Below are 21621 nucleotides of genomic sequence, written 5' to 3'. Positions count from 1 at the left end.
AACTGGGTTTAAAGAAGGGAAAAAAATTAATCCTGAATGCACTTAATTTGCTACAGTATTGAAAATTAATGTTGACCGTGTAAGACTTAATTAGTGCAAATCTACAGTGTTTGTAAACAAAGCCATGTAAATGATGCTGTATTTTAATCAATATAACTTCAAAACAGAGGTGCTTGAGTGAAGTATTACTGTTATGGGAGAGTTAAGGTATTGGATGCTTGAGTGAAGTATTACTGTTATGGGAAAGTTAAGGTATTGGATGCTTGAGTGAAGTATTACTGTTATTGGAAAGTTAAGGTATTGGATGCTTCAGTGAAGTATTACTGTTATGGGAAAGTTAAGGTATTGGATGCTTGAGTGAAGTATTACTGTTATGGGAAAGTTAAGGTATTGGATGCTTGAGTGAAGTATTACTGTTATGGGAAAGTTAAGGTATTGGATGCTTGAGTGAAGTATTACTGTTATGGGAGAGTTAAGGTATTGGATGCTTGAGTGAAGTATTACTGTTATGGGAGAGTTAAGGTATTGGATGCTTGAGTGAAGTATTACTGTTATGGGAGAGTTAAGGTATTGGATGCTTGAGTGAAGTATTACTGTTATGGGAGAGTTAAGGTATTGGATGCTTGAGTGAAGTATTACTGTTATGGGAGAGTTAAGGTATTGGATGCTTGAGTGAAGTATTACTGTTATGGGAGAGTTAAGGTATTGGATGCTTGAGTGAAGTATTACTGTTATGGGAGAGTTAAGGTATTGGATGCTTGAGTGAAGTATTACTGTTATGGGAGAGTTAAGGTATTGGATGCTTGAGTGAAGTATTACTGTTATGGGAGAGTTAAGGTATTGGATGCTTGAGTGAAGTATTACTGTTATGGGAGAGTTAAGGTATTGGATGCTTGAGTGAAGTATTACTGTTATGGGAGAGTTAAGGTATTGGATGCTTGAGTGAAGTATTACTGTTATGGGAGAGTTAAGGTATTGGATGCTTGAGTGAAGTATTACTGTTATGGGAGAGTTAAGGTATTGGATGCTTGAGTGAAGTATTACTGTTATGGGAAAGTTAAGGTATTGGATGCTTGAGTGAAGTATTACTGTTATGGGAAAGTTAAGGTATTGGATGCTTGAGTGAAGTATTACTGTTATGGGAGAGTTAAGGTATTGGATGCTTGAGTGAAGTATTACTGTTATGGGAGAGTTAAGGTATTGGATGCTTGAGTGAAGTATTACTGTTATGGGAAAGTTAAGGTATTGGATGCTTGAGTGAAGTATTACTGTTATGGGAGAGTTAAGGTATTGAATGCTTGAGTGAAGTATTACTGTTATGGGAAAGTTAAGGTATTGGATGCTTGAGTGAAGTATTACTGTTATGGGAGAGTTAAGGTATTGGATGCTTGAGTGAAGTATTACTGTTATGGGAAAGTTAAGGTATTGGATGCTTGAGTGAAGTATTACTGTTATGGGAAAGTTAAGGTATTGGATGCTTGAGTGAAGTATTACTGTTATTGGAAAGTTAAGGTATTGGATGCTTGAGTGAAGTATTACTGTTATTGGAAAGTTAAGGTATTGGATGCTTGAGTGAAGTATTACTGTTATGGGAGAGTTAAGGTATTGGATGCTTGAGTGAAGTATTACTGTTATGGGAGAGTTAAGGTATTGGATGCTTGAGTGAAGTATTACTGTTATTGGAGAGTTAAGGTACTGGATGCTTGAGTGAAGTATTACTGTTATGGGAGAGTTAAGGTACTGGATGCTTGAGTGAAGTATTACTGTTATGGGAAAGTTAAGGTATTGGATGCTTGAGTGAAGTATTACTGTTATGGGAGAGTTAAGGTATTGGATGCTTGAGTGAAGTATTACTGTTATGGGAGAGTTAAGGTATTGGATGCTTGAGTGAAGTATTACTGTTATGGGAAAGTTAAGGTATTGGATGCTTGAGTGAAGTATTACTGTTATGGGAAAGTTAAGGTATTGGATGCTTGAGTGAAGTATTACTGTTATGGGAAAGTTAAGGTATTGGATGCTTGAGTGAAGTATTACTGTTATGGGAAAGTTAAGGTATTGGATGCTTGAGTGAAGTATTACTGTTATGGGAAAGTTAAGGTATTGGATGCTTGAGTGAAGTATTACTGTTATGGGAAAGTTAAGGTATTGGATGCTTGAGTGAAGTATTACTGTTATTGGAAAGTTAAGGTATTGGATGCTTGAGTGAAGTATTACTGTTATGGGAGAGTTAAGGTATTGGATGCTTGAGTGAAGTATTACTGTTATGGGAAAGTTAAGGTATTGGATGCTTGAGTGAAGTATTACTGTTATGGGAGAGTTAAGGTATTGGATGCTTGAGTGAAGTATTACTGTTATGGGAGAGTTAAGGTATTGGATGCTTGAGTGAAGTATTACTGTTATGGGAAAGTTAAGGTATTGGAGTGAAGTATTACTGTTATGGGAGAGTTAAGGTATTGGATGCTTGAGTGAAGTATTACTGTTATGGGAAAGTTAAGGTATTGGATGCTTGAGTGAAGTATTACTGTTATGGGAAAGTTAAGGTATTGGATGCTTGAGTGAAGTATTACTGTTATTGGAGAGTTAAGGTATTGGATGCTTGAGTGAAGTATTACTGTTATTGGAAAGTTAAGGTATTGGATGCTTGAGTGAAGTATTACTGTTATTGGAGAGTTAAGGTATTGGATGCTTGAGTGAAGTATTACTGTTATGGGAAAGTTAAGGTATTGGATGCTTGAGTGAAGTATTACTGTTATGGGAAAGTTAAGGTATTGGATGCTTGAGTGAAGTATTACTGTTATGGGAGAGTTAAGGTATTGGATGCTTGAGTGAAGTATTACTGTTATGGGAGAGTTAAGGTATTGGATGCTTGAGTGAAGTATTACTGTTATGGGAGAGTTAAGGTATTGGATGCTTGAGTGAAGTATTACTGTTATGGGAGAGTTAAGGTATTGGATGCTTGAGTGAAGTATTACTGTTATGGGAGAGTTAAGGTATTGGATGCTTGAGTGAAGTATTACTGTTATGGGAAAGTTAAGGTATTGGATGCTTGAGTGAAGTATTACTGTTATTGGAAAGTTAAGGTATTGGATGCTTGAGTGAAGTATTACTGTTATGGGAAAGTTAAGGTATTGGATGCTTGAGTGAAGTATTACTGTTATGGGAGAGTTAAGGTATTGGATGCTTGAGTGAAGTATTACTGTTATGGGAAAGTTAAGGTATTGGATGCTTGAGTGAAGTATTACTGTTATGGGAAAGTTAAGGTATTGGATGCTTGAGTGAAGTATTACTGTTATTGGAGAGTTAAGGTATTGGATGCTTGAGTGAAGTATTACTGTTATTGGAAAGTTAAGGTATTGGATGCTTGAGTGAAGTATTACTGTTATGGGAAAGTTAAGGTATTGGATGCTTGAGTGAAGTATTACTGTTATGGGAGAGTTAAGGTATTGGATGCTTGAGTGAAGTATTACTGTTATGGGAAAGTTAAGGTATTGGATGCTTGAGTGAAGTATTACTGTTATGGGAAAGTTAAGGTATTGGATGCTTGAGTGAAGTATTACTGTTATGGGAAAGTTAAGGTATTGAATGCTTGAGTGAAGTATTACTGTTATGGGAGAGTTAAGGTATTGGATGCAGATTATTCTTCCATTATCTATGTTCCTTATATACTTCTGACAAATAACTACAAATTATGTATTATTTGACAGTAATTGTTTTAAGGGAAATATAGAGGCAGGATATACTCGTTTGACTTCCTAAATGTCTGTTCTGTTCAGTGAAAGGGGGATAACTTAATCTGAAATATTGCATTAGAAAAGTGATTTGTCTCCCTTTAAGTAAGAATTTTATTATTACTAACTGTATTGATTTTACCTTCCTTTAACATGAATCATGCCAGACAGATTGTTAAAAGGTTTCAGAATTGACTGAAATAACTGAGTACAGACACTCACTTGTCACAAAGCATTCATAAACCTGGATTATCATTCTCTAGGAATTTAATTGTAGGTACCGTCAGAACTTAACAAACGTAAACTATGTCAACTTATTTCAATGACTACTTTTTTAGAACAATTTTCTTTAAAAATTACTACTTTTATATCCTTACATTGTAATTACATTCAAGAGACAAATGTGTTTGTGTCATTTAATGCTAAGTACTTATTATCATTGCATTTTTATGCATTAAACTTACTAAACACCAGCATAAAAACTCCTAGACATGACATGGATACATATCCTATAAAACAAACCAGGGATTGTCAGTCAATCCACATTCAAGGCTTGATTTAAAAGTGAGCATTTACTCCATGGTCTTCGTGTTAAAATGGAACCAAGAGAAAAGTATACTACATGAAGAATTGTGTATTAGATTTATCTCAAATGCTGTGTTGTTAACAGACCTTGCCAAAAGTTCTTAGAATAACAACAAAGCAACAAGATCATTGCATCTGACTACTACATTTAAAATACTGGTTGAAAATATCACAGATTATTCACAGGAAAAATTATTTTTAGGTCAACTAGCAGATTTATTGTCAATTTTGTGTTGAAGATGCTGATTAGGGAAATAGTTTTTCCAACCAGTCATCTTTACAAAAGTAGAGCTTCAAACACCAGAATCAGTAAAATTAAAATTGAGAATGGAAATGGGGAATGTGCCAAAGAGACAACACCCCGACCATAGAGCAGACAACAGCAGAAGGTCACCAACAGGTCTTTAATGCAACGAGAAATTCCCACACCCGGAGGCGTCCTTCAGCTGGCCCGAAACAAATATATACTGGTTCAGTGATAATGAACGCCATGCTAAACTCCAAATTGTACACAAGAAACTAAAAGTTAGAATAATACAAGACTAACAAAGGCCAGAGGCTCCTGACTTGGGACAGGCACAAAAATGTGGCGGGGTTAAACATGTTTGTGAGATCTCAACCCTCCCCTATACCTCTAGCCAATGCAGAAAAGTAAACGCATAACAAGTACTTGCAATAGGCATGAACATATTGCAGTAGTGTCATTAACACTGCAAACGTTTTATGGGACTAATGTTGATTCCATCATTTCAATGTACATCTTTTAAAATCTGAGTTTTGAGACAAAGTGAAAAATTTGTTTGCATCTTTCTTTGAACATAAAGTTGACCTGTTGTGGGAACATTATATGATATGAGCTTAATGACTGTCAGCCATCCAGAACTTTTCCTGTCATGCTTCAGTGATTTCTTATTTAATCAACCAAATTTTTTTCCATGAAAGGGGTCCCAGGCCCCCTAGATCTGCCTATGGCCATCATATTAATTTGTCCTTAATATGCTCAATGGACACCAAGTTTGAAGATAATGATGGTTAGGGAGTAACACTAGTACTCAGGAACTGTTAATATATCCATAAACAGCTTACATACATGTAGTCATGCAATGTCTTACATATCTTACATGTGTGGTTGGTATCATTTATGTAATAAGAAGGTATATGTAGGTAATCTATATAATTGAGTTTTTCATTGAAGAATTGCAGACGTGTAATCGTGTTCTTTCGGTAGTTGTATTTGAATTGAAGTATGCCATTCATAATTGCCTCCCTTTGTAACATAAACTGTTACATAGATTGATTTCTTCTTTATTTCTCTTGAAAGACTCACCTTATGGTAATGTTAGTTTGCTTAAATAGGACTTTAAAAATTTGACCTAATCTGGGGTTATATTATTTTTGGTTGTGAATTGGGAAGTGGTATAGTATGTAAAGAGCTCATTGCTTACATTTCTTGGTCTTCAGTTTTCTCCTGTCAACATGAGTAACCTTAGCTAACTCTTTTTCTCAAGGAAGTACATTACAATGTAGTATAACTATTTGATAACCTACATTTTATTACCAGCCAAAGAACATTAGCTAGTATATTGAAGCCTTATAGGAGTGATGAGCTAAGGAGATCAACATATCCTTGTATTTATCTACAATTTATTATTGTGGGAACAAAAAGAAAAAAGACAGAAATCTGTTGTACTGTTAAATGTAACATGATATCATATTTCAGCTATTCATATTTTTATACAAACCAAATTTGTTAATATCTTACACTTTGCTATAATTTTACAGTATATGAACTATATCAATACCTCTCCCTGCCTGCACCAGAACAGTCACCCCTCTGCATGCACCCTCCTACCAATGAGTGGAGAGGTGGAGGAACATTTGATTTTAGCCATAATTTATTATCCTATTTTACTTCATGGCCAATAAATCACCTTACAAATCTTTTTGCAGTATCTAATGAAGAATTTGAAATTAAAAACTTTACTCCCCTTTATTGCCTCTCAAAATGTAAATTTTCAAAGTGAAGGAATTTAAGAGTTATGTAACAAAAGATTTATTTCGGTAATATTGAAATCTTTTCAATAGAACCTTTCACACTATTTTTGTATTTTCTGTTACGATAAGTTTCTGTGGAATCTAATATGGTAATGAATTGTGAAACATTTACCCTGGCTTAATCTCCTTCAATTTTATCGTAGAAAGCTCTTAGGAATGCTTCAGATACTTTCTGTGAAATGCAATTACTGTACGATGCTGTAATTTTATAGTCCATATAATGCAACGGAAGAGAACCTTGTCTCTAAATATTGGTTTAGAAATCATATTTGCATTCTAGGGCAGATAGATGCAAATAATGGTCTTCAGAAATGTGTCGTCTCTTTTGGTAAAAATTATGAGTTTCCTGTATGTTGCTATGGAAACACAAATTTAATAAAATGATGTAAATTGATCATACAAATGAGAATTTATTTGTGAGGTAAATAGACTACGTGGCCATTCTTGGTAAATGGACATTGTATACATTGGGTAATTGACTGTCATGAATCTACGTAAAAAAGTGTAAATTGAATTACTAAGTTTGGTAGATTGCAGACAAATGTGACAATATATGTTTATTCCTTCTTAATGTAATTTGAAAGTGGAAAACAGACTTGATTGCAAGCCGTATCTTTAAGTACAAAGTAAATAAAACATAAATGTATCTCTCAGTTTGTCTGACTTTCTAAAAGTCTTGCAATTAGGGAATTTGTTATAGGGATCTAGTTTTACCCCCTTACTCTTTTTTCATGTCTTTTCAAATCAGATCAAGTACCAATTAAAAATAATGAATTAAAAATTTCTTGACCTTTACTCAAATTTCACCTATTTCTATTTCTGTCAACATTTGAACACATTGTTGGAAATAATATTCTTTAAAATGAATGTTTGACTTCAATGGTTGAACAATTTGATAGTTTGATATTTTGAAGAATATTTGATCACCAGTATAACAAACAAATGTAACAAGCCTGAGATTTATCTGTAGTTATATTCATTATAACCATGTCCTTGTCAAGAATGATCAAGTGAAATTCTCTATCAGTCCTCTGATGAAAGAGCATTAAAACTTATATATTAGATACAAACCATCAAAAGAAGAATAATGATTTTTGCATCATTGCTTTCTAAGAAGTGGTTATTGAGTTTCATCTTCTGGTCTCCTTGTGGTATTTTATTGTAATCGAGATCTGTCATTTGATTCGGGTCTGTTTCTCTAGAAATCATGTTATTGATGGAACTAATTAGGAAAGATAACCTTTAGGGAATTGAGCATATATACTTAGCAGAATTTTCTGTCACGTTGTATTGATAAAAGCATGAGTTGTTTCCCTTTTCAGTAAAACATTAATTGAGATTGATTTTAGAACATACTTTAAAAATTTAAAAAAATATTGTGAGGTTTTCATTAATATGAATAATAGGACTGGAAGGGTATTGCAAGAAGATTTCTGAAATCTTGATACATATATGTGTATGCAGGTTTTTCTAAAATCACCATTACTATAGGTTGCATTTCTGTAAATATTGACAATGCAATTTCCCATAGGAACTCCTTTTACGGCTAAAACTGTACCGCTTTTACTATGAAGTTTTGAAAAAAATCTTATCCTAGAATTGAAAGTTCATATGCACCACAATTTTTTTTAAAGGTCAAAATATAGGGCTGTGCGGCATATTTTCAACGTTTATATGCCCTGAACTTCTCAGAGTTTAAACTTACACTAATTTTCGTAACTACCCCTACCTCGAATGAAAGGTTACCACAGATTTCAATGTAAGCAATATGCACATGTTTATGTCTTCTTTCCACTTAATACATCTAAACTATTTAAAGAAAAACACAACACAAACTTATGTTGTTGACTAGCTCGAGTACTGCATATTGTGAGCTGCCGATTTAATAAGACAAATGATCAATATAAACATATTATACACTATACAATGTGAAAACAATAACATCATTGTTCAACAAAAATATATACTCATCAATGTTGACCTTTTGTATTAGAATAACTGAATAAATGAATGTTTCGTGGCCGCCCAGGAAAAACCCTTTTAGGAAACCTGTGTCCTTTTGTCCATGCCAACGAAACTCTAAGTGTTGGACCTCACTTATCAAATGAGAAAAAGAAAAACATAATTTTGTTTGTAAATATCGAAATAGAAAAGAAAGCGAGTCATTAGGACTCAAGGGCTATGAAACGTTTTGGTACAAAAGTCTAAATACGATTACGTTTGTATAGCCAATCAACCTACATAAAAATCAATATATTTATCAAATTCAAAATTATGCAAATCTTTTTTCCTTAAAAAACCCTTAAAAATACGATGTTCACAGTACGAAGTACAGGCTAGAATTAACTATATAAAACAGTCACTTTACAACCTAATTTTTTGGCGCCAAAAATTCCTACGCCTACACGTACATGTATTACACATGCGCAAAAAGACAATCAATTCCCGTTATACTTATGTGCCTCGGGAATTTTTTAGTCTTCTTTCCACTTAATACATCTAAACTATTTAAAGAAAAACACAACACAAACTTATGTTGTTGACTAGCTCGAGTACTGCATAGAGCAACAAAGATAGAAAAATAAGAAAATAAATATACTACAAGCCTAAAGTTTTAGATACGGCTAACCTACTTTCTACAGAGTCGGCTACGTAGCCGTCTTTGCTTGAATCACTTTCCATCTACCATGGCGCTTCCAACACCTTTCATTGACACCTGAGTTTGCCGCCATAGTGGCACCACCAGACCTAAGCGAATGCAACCCAAGATTCAATTCAGGTGCAACTAGTCTTAATCTCTTAATAACACACTCCCTAGTAGTAGTGTAACTAATAGGTTTGTTAATACTAATTAATGCACATTTTTTCTTACTTCTGTACAAAGGTCGAAATAAAAACATATCACTATCCAAAACTAATTCGGCTAAACTGACATATCTAAAAAACATAGCATAAGGACAAGCCAAAGTATGACCTTTACAAATTAAAATTTCATCACCTGATCTGTACTGATCAGTCTTACTTCGCCTAATCTTAATAACTAAATGCTCTTCTTTTACGAAAAAATCGTTACATCTAAGCTGACTTAACTCATTAAAACGTAAAAAAACACTGAAACCTAACAAAGTCATCAAAAGATCCCTAACTACCAGTAAATCTGTAGAAAAATGAAACACAGAACATAACCGAATTAAGATATCAGTAGTGACTGGGTCTTTCTTATTAACAACAGGTTTAGCAGTTCTTTTAGCTGATTCAACTAAACTTTCAACAAAAGAGTTATTTGTAGGGTCAATTTGACCACACATTTCATGTGCCCATTTAATTGAATAAACAGCAGATGATACCGTACTGTACGTTGATCCGGAATCTAACAAATTAGACAAATATAAAGCAATATGTATAGACGAGGCAGGCATTGAAATTAAACAATGTTTACTAACAAATTTTCCCACTTTAAAAAACCATAGTAATATTTTTTCACAGTACTGTCACTTCTTGATCCCAATAAATGTGTAGATAAGCTGGCAACCGAACTGTAAAAAGGGTGAGTTTCATCAATTCCACTATGTACCACGGCGTCACGTACAAACTGTTCTTGCTTTATTCCTGTGCAAAAGAAATACTACAATCAAAATCTGATTTTAAAAGCAATCATTGCAAAATTCGAAGGATTTACTCCAAAAATACCATTATTACCTCTACCTCTTACAATTAAATTTTTATTTGTAAGCCGCATTTTACTCTCAACAAAAGTGCAATTCGAATTGTGTAATAATGCCCAGAATGGAGCTGATTTCCAAAATGGAACAACAAGAGTACTGTCTGCGCTATCGTTGCATACTTTTCTAATGACCTTGGCTATCAAATTTGGCGGTGGCGCCAACCAGTTATTTTCTCCTTGTCAATTTTGCGTGAAAGCGTCAATAGCTTCAGTACCTTTGCACCAACATTTTGAATTAAACCTAAAACACTTGCTGTTATAATCAGTAGCAAATCTATCTATAGAATGTTTTCCCCAAATCTCATCAAGCATGTCAAACACCTCAAAATGAATTCCCCAATCATCACAATCTGAATATCTACTTAAATTATCAGCTATTGTGTTCTGTTCCCGAGGAACCAATTGTGTCTTAATACTTATATTATTTTCTGTGCACAATTCATTTAAATCGCAAGCAATCTCTTGAAGATCTAACTTTCTAGTACCGTTCTTAATTATGCTTGTAACGTTTTTATTATCAGTATTCAGTTGAACTGTATGATTTTTCAGCATTGTAACAGAACTTTTAACTACTCTACTTACTGCTTCAAGCTCTCTCCATGTAGAGCTTTTAACACTTTCAGATACCGACCAGTTACTAGTCACAGTTATCAAACTGTTATAAGGAACTTCTAGACCACAATCAGTCATTTTCATAATACAATCAGAGTCACAGACAGACTCTGTATAAGCTGGGACTACATATCCCCCAAAGCCGACATCTGATGCGTCAGTATACGCCACAAAATCACAAAAATCTGACTCATGCAGATTAAAACCCTTTCTATTGAACTTTCTTAAGTTCTTAAACCAAAAATATAGCTCTTCAATAGCTACAGAATTCAATACTACAAGCGAGTTCCAACTTGCTCTCATTATAAGACAATTGTACAATTCTCGAGTTCTAAGTCTACAAACGTTTCCCATTACAGACATCATTGATATTATCTGTCCAACAATACCAGCCACAAATCTAGCATTATACAAAAGCTTGCCTTTACCTACACTTTTCAATGTTTTGTCAATAACCGAAAGAAGTCTTTCGACTCTCTCCTCGGTAATGCTCAATTTTCCAAATTGCATTTCCCAAAATAACCCTATCCAAGTAATATTCTGTACAGGCAACCATATACATTTCTCTTCTGCTATTAAAAAACCATACTCTGTCAAACTTTCTCTTATAAAAGTGCTAACACGGTGTGCGCAATCGAAATTACTGTCTCCGCCCAAACCATCATCTAAGTACATTATGATTCTCAAACCTTGACTCCTCCAGTACTTAACAACTTCTTTTGTAAGTTTGGTAAATATATGACCAGCGCTAGCAATTCCAAAAGGAAAAACATTAAATACATAATATCTGGTTGTCCCTTCAAATTGCCCACTAAAACCTTAATACTTTCTGTGGTCTGGTAATATTTCTATGTGATGATAAGCACTTTTTAAATCAAAGCGAAACAGATAATTTTCTTTATTAAATAGTTGCTTGGCAACTGACCCATCTTCAAACTTAAATTTAAACTGATGTATGCACTCATTGATATGTCTGCAATCTAGAACCAATCTAGGTTTTGCTGATCTGTTATATGCTACCGTTAGCGGATTTACTACATACGGTATTTCGTGTACTTCTGAAATACACTTCTTATCTAATAATTTAGAAATTTCACCATTTACAAAAACAGAATTATCTAAAGATGATTTATTATTTCTGAGAACTGTCTGGAAGAGTTTTAAATGGTATACCATAGCCTTGCTTTATTACTTTTAAAATGTACTCACTTGTACCAGTCTCCTTCCATTTGTGTATTGCCTTATTTAATTTACCTACTGGTGACAAAACATTCACCTGTAAATTTAAATGACCAGACGTCTGGTCATTACTCTCGTCATACCTGACTGAACCGTTAACACAATTGACCATTGTTTCGTTTACCTCTTTGTGAGCAGAATTCAATAAACGACTCCCCCCTTCTAACTCAAAATTTGATTTATAACTCAAATCCCAAGCTAAATTACAACATTTATCAAAAATTTTACTTAACTTTGGTCGTTTCTTTTCAGGACACTCATTCTGCCAATGACCAGGCTTGTAACAATTATAACAAACACCAGGCTTCCTTGATACTGTCTGTCTATCTCCGCTTCCACTGGAACTCGCTGGTTTTACATAAGGCTCAGCGCGGGATCTCCTCTTTACTCTGTCTGCTTTGATCTTCCTTTCCGCTCTGTTTTGTGCTCTAAATATCTTTCTGTCATCTTCTGAATCGTCCGCCAAAGGATTTGCGGTATACTCCTGAACCAATTTCCATCCACATTCTGAAGAGTCTGCCATCTTTACTAATTTTTGGCGATAATTTAAAAGTTCAATACCTTCAGATATCTTCTGTTTAGCCCTCGCAGCAGATGGGTCTTTTGGCTCGATAACAGCTTCTGCTTCTTTCAACGCGACAGACACTTTCTGGTTGAACTTAAATTGATCTTCACAACTTTTCCTCTGAAATTTGTAACTGTCTGTTGATAACAGGTCATTGTGATTACGGTTGAACTGTGCGTCCGAACGTTCCTTTTGTTGTTGGTCATAAACTTGAAATTTAGTAGTAAATACACTGTCCAACTTAGATAAAAATTCATTCTGTGATCTATTTACTTCTTCACTAACGATACGCTTCACATTATTTTCTAAGTCATCCATAGCGTGACGGTGAACGGCACTCACAAAATACGATGTTCACAGTACGAAGTACAGGCTAGAATTAACTATATAAAACAGTCACTTTACAACCTAATTTTTTGGCGCCAAAAATTCCTACGCCTACACGTACATGTATTACACATGCGCAAAAAGACAATCAATTCCCGTTATACTTATGTGCCTCGGGAATTTTTTATTACTGGTAACATTCCCAAGTTCTGTCTCTGCGATATGGAACACAGGGAGCATAACTGGGAACCAGTATGTAAACAAAATTAATTTTCTATGAATATTCAATTACTCCCCAAAAGAGGCGTGTTTTGAGAAACAGCTGTATTTACAAAGTGCAACCTATATGTTGTTATTTCAAATTTTGTTTGGTGATTTCAAAATGGCAATTATGAATTCTCTCAACCATTACTGAATTTACAGTAAATTCCTGAATTACATTTATTAATAAAAAATTGAAAGCAATGGTTCGTGACTCCACATAGATTGTTGAATAGATATTCAGACTCTATATGATTTTTAACTGGATTTTTGTGTCTAAAATGTCGGTTATTGATTTGGGGATGTACGGCGGGCAGGCAGGCGGGCGGGCAGGCGTGCTGGCGGCAACCAAATGTTGTCCGTGCATTTACTCATGAAGCGTTCAACCAAACCTTTTAAAATTTTAATATGTTGTTACTGACAACAAAATGGAGGTCAAGTTCAATAATGATGATTTTGACTTTTACCGCTCAGGAGTTACGGTTCTTGAAAGTTTAAAAAATGTTGTGTCAGTGCATTTACTCATGAACCGTTCAACCAAACCTTTTAAAATTTTAATATGTTGTTACTGACAACATAACGGAGGTCAAGTTCAATAATGACGATTTTTACTTTTACCGTTCAGGAGTTACGGTTCTTGAAAGTTTAAAAAATGTTGTGTCCGTGCATTTACTTATGAACCAGTCAACCAAACCTTTTAAAATTTTAAAATGTTGTTACTGACAACAAAATGGAGGTCAAGTTCAATAATGACGATTTTGACTTTTACCGTTCAGGAGTTACGGTTCTTGAAAGTTTAAAAAATGTTGTCTCCGTGCATTTACTCATGAACCGTTCAACCAATCCTTTTAAAATTTTAATATGTTGTTACTGACAACAAAATGGAGGTCAAGTTCATTTTTTAGATATTTTCAAAATCCTAGGTAGGTGGACTTAGTAATTTTTTCTTACTTTATGCATTAAGGGCACACAGTTTGTCCTGCTAGAGGGTCATTTTCTATCTAGTTTATATGTTGTTATTGTTGACAACATGGAAGTCAAGTTTGATATTGATAATCATAAATTTTACCTATTAGGAGTTTTGGTCCTTGTAATATTGATAAAGGCCAGAACACAAATAAATGCTAAAGAATCCGGTTTACTGTCATTTTGACAGCTCTTGTTATAATGCCCCATTTATGGGCATTATGTTTTCTGGTCTGTGCATCCATCCGTCTGTTTGTTCATTTGTCCGTCTGTTCGTTTGAACATAGAAAATGATAATGCGAAGTTAAGGTTAAAGTTTTTGGTTAAAGTTTTTGGTCAAGGTAGTATTTGATGAAGTTGAAGTCCAATCAACTTGAAACTTAGTAACATGTTCTCTATGATATGATCTTTCTAATTTTAATGCCAAATTAGAGATTTTATCCAACTTTCCCAGTCCACTGAACATAGAAAATGATAGTGCAGATGGGCATCCATGTACTTGGGACACATTCTTGTTTTACTTCTAATAAAAAAAATTGAGCTGATCAGTAACAGAATATCTCTATAATCATTTTTCAATTGATGATTAACTACTTATATGATGTGAATTGGTACGCCATATTTTGCCAAGAGTACGTGACAATCAAAACACGGTCTAGCTGACATTAACCCGTTCTGCGGACAAAGAGTGTATCATCTGCTCTCTTTTGTAATAACTTCCTTATATTATCTCTTTAAACCCTCCGTTAAGCCATTAGACACATGTTGTTGCTCAGTAATTGGCGACAATTCTTCCTGATTTAATTGTTTTCTGAATGATTTTCATCTTTTGGATATTTAGTGAACAGAGATAGTGGTATAAATCAGTAAAGTCTCATTCCCAGAATTATTCTTACTTCCTGTAACTTAGTATTTTTTTCTAATTTTATATCTTAGGAAACACTTGTTAATGTTCAAGCTTTAATAACATGCAATTTAGGTTGTTATGCAATGACTTGAATGTACAAATTTGTTTGTGGAGCCTTTTTTTGCTGGGTTGCATAAAGTGCAATACTGACTTGTTGTACAGTTAAATTATTTCTCAGCCCAGATCCTTGGAACATCAAAGAATGTTCACAATAAATATCATCCTGAATTGGATTGCTAAGGTGGATTACATTAGATGAGAATCTCACAAATCACAAAGTACTTGAAACCTAAGGGTGGCTGGGGTATTCACGAAGTACTTGAAACCTAAGGGTGGCTGGGGTATTCACAAAGTACTTGAAACCTAAGGGTGGCTGGGGTATTCACAAAGTACTTGAAACCTAAGGGTGGCTGGGGTATTCACAAAGTACTTGAAACCTAAGGGTGGCTGGGGTATTCACAAAGTACTTGAAACCTAAGGGTGGCTGGGGTATTCACGAAGTACTTGAAACCTAAGGGTGGCTGGGGTATTGAATATGATTTTGTTAGTCTTCTTCCACCACACAGTGAAATCCTAGCCATAGTATGGTGTCTGTTTGGTTGTTGTGGAAGTACACATGATAATCACAGTAAAGTCTGGCTAGAATGGGCACATTTAATCTGATGCCCATGTCTTGTTATTCCAGTGAAAATAAGGGCTCTAATCTTACACAGTCCTGTATCAAGCTTAAATGTGGTTTTAGTTCAGAATTATTCAACTTTTTGCTTCTTGCCATACTATGTAAATATGTCTATATAAATACAAAAATATACTATTATAATTATAATCTTTTATTTCATCTGATATAAAATATAAAAAAAGACTCATTAAAAAAAATAGTTTCTTTTGTTCTGAAAAAGATTGTCTGGATCGAGTCTATCTTTCCCTTTGTTATATTTTTATACGACCGCAAAATTTGAAAAATTTTTCGTCGTATATTGCTATCACGTTGGCGTCGGCGTCGTCGTCGTCGTCGTCGTCGTCGTCGTCGTCGTCGTCGTCGTCGTCGTCGTCGTCGTCCTGCGTCCGAATACTTTTAGTTTTCGCACTCTAACTTTAGTAAAAGTGAATGGAAATCTATGAAATTTTAACACAAGGTTTATGACCACAAAAGGAAGGTTGGTATTGATTTTGGGAGTTTTGGTCCCAACATTTTAGGAATTAGGGGCCAAAAAGGGCCCAAATAAGCATTTTCTTGGTTTTCGCACTATAACTTTAGTTTAAGTTAATAGAAATCTATGAAATTTTGACACAAGGTTTATGACCACAAAAGAACGGTTTGGATTGATTTTGGGAGTTTTGGTTTCAACAGTTTAGGAATTAGGGGCCAAAAAAGGGCCCAAATAAGCATTATTCTTGGTTTTCGCACAATAACTTTAGTTTAAGTAAATAGAAATCAATGAAATTTTGACACAATGTTAATGACTACAAAAGGAAGGTTGGTATTGATTTTGGGAGTTTAGGTCCCAACAGTTTAGGAATTAGGGGCCAAAAAGGGACCCAAATAAGCATTTTTCTTGGTTTTCGCACCATAACGTTAGTATAAGTAAATAGAAATCTATGAAATTTAAACACAAGGTTTATGACCATAAAAGGAAGGTTGGTATTGATTTTGGGAGTTTTGGTCCCAACAGAATAAGGGGCCCAAAGGGTCCAAAATTAAACTTTGTTTGATTTCATCAAAATTGAATAATTGGGGTTCTTTGATATGCCGAATCTAACTGTCATGACTGTGTATGTAGATTCTTAACCTTTGGTCCCCTTTTCAAATTGGTCTACATTAAGGTCCAAAGGGTCCAAAATTAAACTTAGTTTGATTTTGACAAAAAATGAATCAGTTAGGTTCTTTGATATGCTGAATCTAAAAATGTACTTAGATTCTTGATTATTGGCCCAGTTTTCAAGTTGGTCCAAATCGGGGTCCAAAATTAAACTTTGTTTGATTTCATCAAAAATTGAATAAATGGGGTTCTTTGATATACCAAATCTAACTGTGTATGTAGATTCTTCATTGTTGGTCCTGTTTTCAAATTGGTCTACACTAAAGTCCAAAGGGTCCAAAATTAAACTTAGTCTGATTTTAACAAAAATTGAAATCTTGGGGTTCTTTGATATGCTGAATCCAAAAATGTACTTTGATTTTTTATTATGGGCCCAGTTTTCAAGTTGGTCCAAATCAGGATCCAAATTATTATATTAAGTATTGTGCAATAGCAAGTCTTTTCAATTGCACAGTATTGCGCAATGGCAAGAAATATCTAATTGCACAATATTGTGAAATAGCAATTTTTTTTTTAATTAGAGTTATCTTTCTTTGTCCAGAATAGTAAGCAAGAAATATCTAATTGCAAAATATTGTGCAATAGCAAGATTTTTTTTAATTGGAGTTATCTTTCTTTGTCCAGAATCAACTTAAATCTTTGTTATATACAATATACAATGTGTATTCACTTTTTACTACCAACTGATAAATTAAAATAATCTTTACCATTCAGTGATAACAAGCAGTTTTTTTACATCTTAATATTTTATGATGTATTTAAATGAGTAGTTATTGTTGCAAACTCCATTAGAAATTTTAATTGAGATTAGTTTTGGAATAAGGGAAAGGGGAATGTGATTAAAAAAATTGGGTTCAATTTTTCTCATTTGAAATTTCATAAATAAAAAAGAAAATTTCTTCAAACATTTTTTTGAGAGGATTAATATTCAACAACATAGTGAATTGCTCTAAGAGAAAACAAAAATTTTAAGTTCATTAGAACACATTCATTCTGTGTCAGAAACCTATGCTGTGTCAACTATTTAATCACAATCCAAATTTAGAGCTGAATCCAGCTTGAATGTTGTGTCCATACTTGCCCCAACTGTTCAGGGTTCAACCTCTGCGGTCGTATAAAGCTACGCCCTGCGGAGCATCTGGTTGCTTTATATTTCAGTAATACAAACATAATTTCCTTATTCAATAAAAGTACATTTATTATCCATAAATATAAAAGAATCATTGACTCTTGTCTTTTGTCCAAATTGGTCAGTAAACCTTTGTTATGAGAATATCAGTCTGTTTAACATATCAATAATAATCATATTAGTTTTATCCCTATTATTTATAACTTTTATCTTTTATGATACCATTGTTATAAGAGAGATAAGATTATACTAATTGTGTCCTCATAATACAAATTATTCAAAAGAATACCATATTCCCTGTTCACAAGGACTTTAGTTCAGGAGAATGGCAAATATCAGAAATGATCACAGTAAGTTAAAAAAAGATTGTTTTCCCCAGGAGATATACATGATATATAGAATAAGTTGTTTTCATGAACTATTTTTTTCTCTCAGTTAATTGAACTGAATTAATGGGAAAAGAATATTTGAAGAAAATATTTATTTCAGGAGTTTATATGAGAGGATGGCTCTGGATTATGTCCCCTCATTACTCTGTACCCCTATACACTGTCACACTTAAAAAGGATTTTGTTTTTAATTTGCAACTTTTTGTAAAGTCAGCAAAAAAGTTTAGAATTGATGGACCAATAATCTTATAAAAAGACCAAACATAAACTCTGGTCAATCCTCTACAAAGATTGGGTGTTTAATCTATGTGTCACATACTCTAATCAAGAGTGAGAGAGAATTAGAAATAATTAAAAGGAAGTTCAATTTTAAGACATTTTAGAGAAAGAGAATTGTAGGAATTGTTTAATAGGCATATATTACACATGTTATAACAGCACATGGTTTTGAAATAAGTTTATGTTTTTAAATCTCATTTTCAACTGGAAAATTGAAAATGCTGTTAAAGTACAAATAAATGAACAGTTTGGAATAAATTTTCTGCTTAGAAAAGGATAAAAAATCATGTGGGATTGTTGTAAATTGTATCTGTTGCATACTAAATGGTTCTAAATGTTCATTTCCGTACAATTATTGCTTATTTAGCCTGTTCAGCAAAACTTTTCAGTATGTGTTTCTAGTTCCTTTAATTTGGTTTAATGATGAGTATCAATGTTTTCCCTGATATTGAATCCTAATCTGTGTAAAAATCGACAGTTCATGTTGCTTCAACGATTTTGCAATTTCCAGGATGTTGTCGTAACATTTAATATATTATGTGATTAAAACCCTCTCTATGCAATAAACTAAGATCTAGAAGGATTAATTTGACTTCAGTTGTGTAACATCTCATTCAAATGGCAGCGTCCTGAATAAAGACTTTTTTCAACACTCTTTTTTTAAGAGTGTTCCCTGAGGAATCTGAGTCATAACTGTGATTTAATGTCCCTATCACAGTTGTATTATTGATGCAATATCCTGTGTTAAAACTATTTCAAGCCTCATTTATTAGGATTCATGTGTGAGAGAGTTAAAGATATTGCCAAAACTTTTTTTCTTATCTCATTACCACATCTTACAATTCCTATTGCTTCCTCTTTTGATAGAATCGTAAAATGCTTTTTTTTCGTTTTTTAATAACAATTTGATCGTCCTTATTGGATGAACAAGTTGTTGTGTTACTTGGTAAGATGCTTAAAGACATTTAATAATTCCTGTCAAGTAGGCACGCTGGTTTTATAAAATCATGTTAAGGTATTCTTACTACAAAGGAAACCAAAAGACTTTACGAGATTCTCAGCCATTTGAATTCTTAAAAAAGAAGCCATAACCATACTATTTATAGGAGACTGATAGCTGCTAGTGATTTTATACTCAAAGATTAACCAACTTTTCGTATAATTAGGTCAGTTGTGTTAAGGTTCTTCATATACTTTAAATGCATATTTTTTTTCCATTGAATAAAGTTTTTAAAATGATATGAAACTTCATTTTAGTAAAAAAAATAAGTACAAACGTAAAGGTTCAAAAAGGTTTGTCAAATATAGTGTTTTGTTTATCTTTATGAAAATATATAAAACAAATTAACCTGTTGTAAAAAACAAAAAAAAAGTTATGCTTCTTATCTATACCAAGTTTTGAAAATAAAGTGTTGTTTTATATGATATAATATATTTGTACATACATCCAAAAATTGTTTTCTGTTCTTAAACTTTAGTTTGCCTCAACCAAATGTTAAAAACTTATACACAATGCTAATTAGCACAAAACACAGGTCAAGATTGAATTTTGGTGGCATCACTTTCACCATTCTAGAGTTATGCCCTTTTACAAATGGAAAAAATTTTCGTTCCAATTTTCTAACTTTAGTTTCTCTCAACCAAATGATATGAAACTTATACACATGTTCACAGATAGAGTTTGAATTTTGTAGATGTCTATTATATCTTTCAAGAGTTATGCCCCTTTACAAAAGGAAAAATTGCTGATTTTTTCTGTTCTGTTCTCACTTTTAGTTTGCTTCAACAAATGTCATGAAACTTATACACATCTAAGCTTATTACTATAAAACACAGATCAAGTTTGAATTTTGGTGGCGTTATTTTTACCATTCTAGGGTTATGCCCCTTTACAAATCAAAAAATTACTGATTTTTTCTTTTCTGTTCTCCAACTTGAATTTTTCTCAACTAATGTTATGAAATTAAATTAGTTATACGGTTAACTACTGACCCCCTTAGTGACGGACCATAGGAAGGTGAATAAAATCCATAGGGGATTCGGCCTCCGGCCTCACCCCCTATGCATTTTACTAACCCTTTATGGATCCGTACAGGGTCAGTAGCGAACCATATAACTTATATTATGGACACATTCCCCATTTATTTCATAATGCCTTACTTGTGTGTTATTCGATCCATATATTAAGCATTGATGTACTTTACTACTAATGTCTAGATTATTCTTTGTACTTTTAAAGTAACTGCACAATTCGGACTAATTAGTTGCATCAGGAAATATGAAGTTTACTCAAATGAGATGTTTTGAGATACTGATATTTGATTTATAGGTCTATAAATGGAAAAGTTATGTTATATTTTTCTGAAATGATATCTGTTAGATTTTGACAAGTTTTATGTGACCTGTTGTCTGGTTCCTTGGCAAATGTTTGATTAACTTTCAAATAATCTCAAAACTTGGATACATTTGATTAATTGAATTATGTTTATTAAAGATTCGTCAGTCAATCTGTAGACATTTGTGCAATAAAAAAATGTTATTTCTGGAAATAGATATTGGTAGATGAGTTAATTATTGTGACTTTTGTAAACCGAGATACCAGATCGGAGAAGATCAGAAATACATTGATAGCTTTTAAGGCAATTTTTCTTGCTTAATATTTCTTATTTTTCAAAAGATTAATGCATATAGCTTCCTACATAAAAGATAGAGAAACAATAATTCAGCCCAATAGTACATTTTGCCATAAGATTCAGGCATTTTCTGAAGAAATCAAAATCTGTGGTATCTTTTTAATGACTGACAAATCCAGTTTGTATACCAGTTCAGAAAAGGGAAACTGAGCTATCTTTGCATAAGCAGTGCAAAATTTGAAAATTTAATTTACTCAAAGAGATGTTGATTTTATTTAAAACTATTTAAATCAGAATTTTAAAAGCATTGGCTATTAATTCGTAATAGATTTGATATAATTATTACTGTTTCCTAGATATTTTTATTTTTTGGTAAATTTAGTATTTTGCCATAAGATTCTG

At 33.3% G+C, this 21621-nt stretch overlaps 1 protein-coding gene and 1 pseudogene across 6 annotated transcripts in view; one reads left to right on the top strand and one right to left on the bottom strand.

The window, feature by feature from the left end:
• LOC143085180 (protein Fe65 homolog) overlaps nt 1-21621 on the top strand; it is a 111851-nt gene that overhangs the window by 25561 nt on the left and 64669 nt on the right. For 2 of the 6 annotated variants that reach the window (XM_076261406.1, XM_076261401.1), the window contains exon 1: nt 18201-18268. The exons of 3 other annotated variants lie outside the window; for them this stretch is intronic. In XM_076261406.1, the coding sequence (XP_076117521.1) occupies nt 18244-18268 (25 nt within the window). In that variant the 5' untranslated portion in view covers nt 18201-18243. Of the gene's footprint in view, nt 1-3887; nt 4002-18200; nt 18269-21621 lie in introns of those variants that run through there. One more of the 6 variants, XM_076261407.1, reaches the window with a different exon arrangement.
• LOC143042902 (uncharacterized) lies at nt 1553-2044 on the bottom strand (annotated as a pseudogene).

Source organism: Mytilus galloprovincialis, chromosome 8 (genome assembly GCF_965363235.1).
Source record: "Mytilus galloprovincialis chromosome 8, xbMytGall1.hap1.1, whole genome shotgun sequence".
Lineage (NCBI taxonomy): Eukaryota > Metazoa > Mollusca > Bivalvia > Mytilida > Mytilidae > Mytilus > Mytilus galloprovincialis.
Note: the sequence above shows the minus strand (reverse complement) of the source record. Positions and strands in the feature narration are given on the sequence as shown.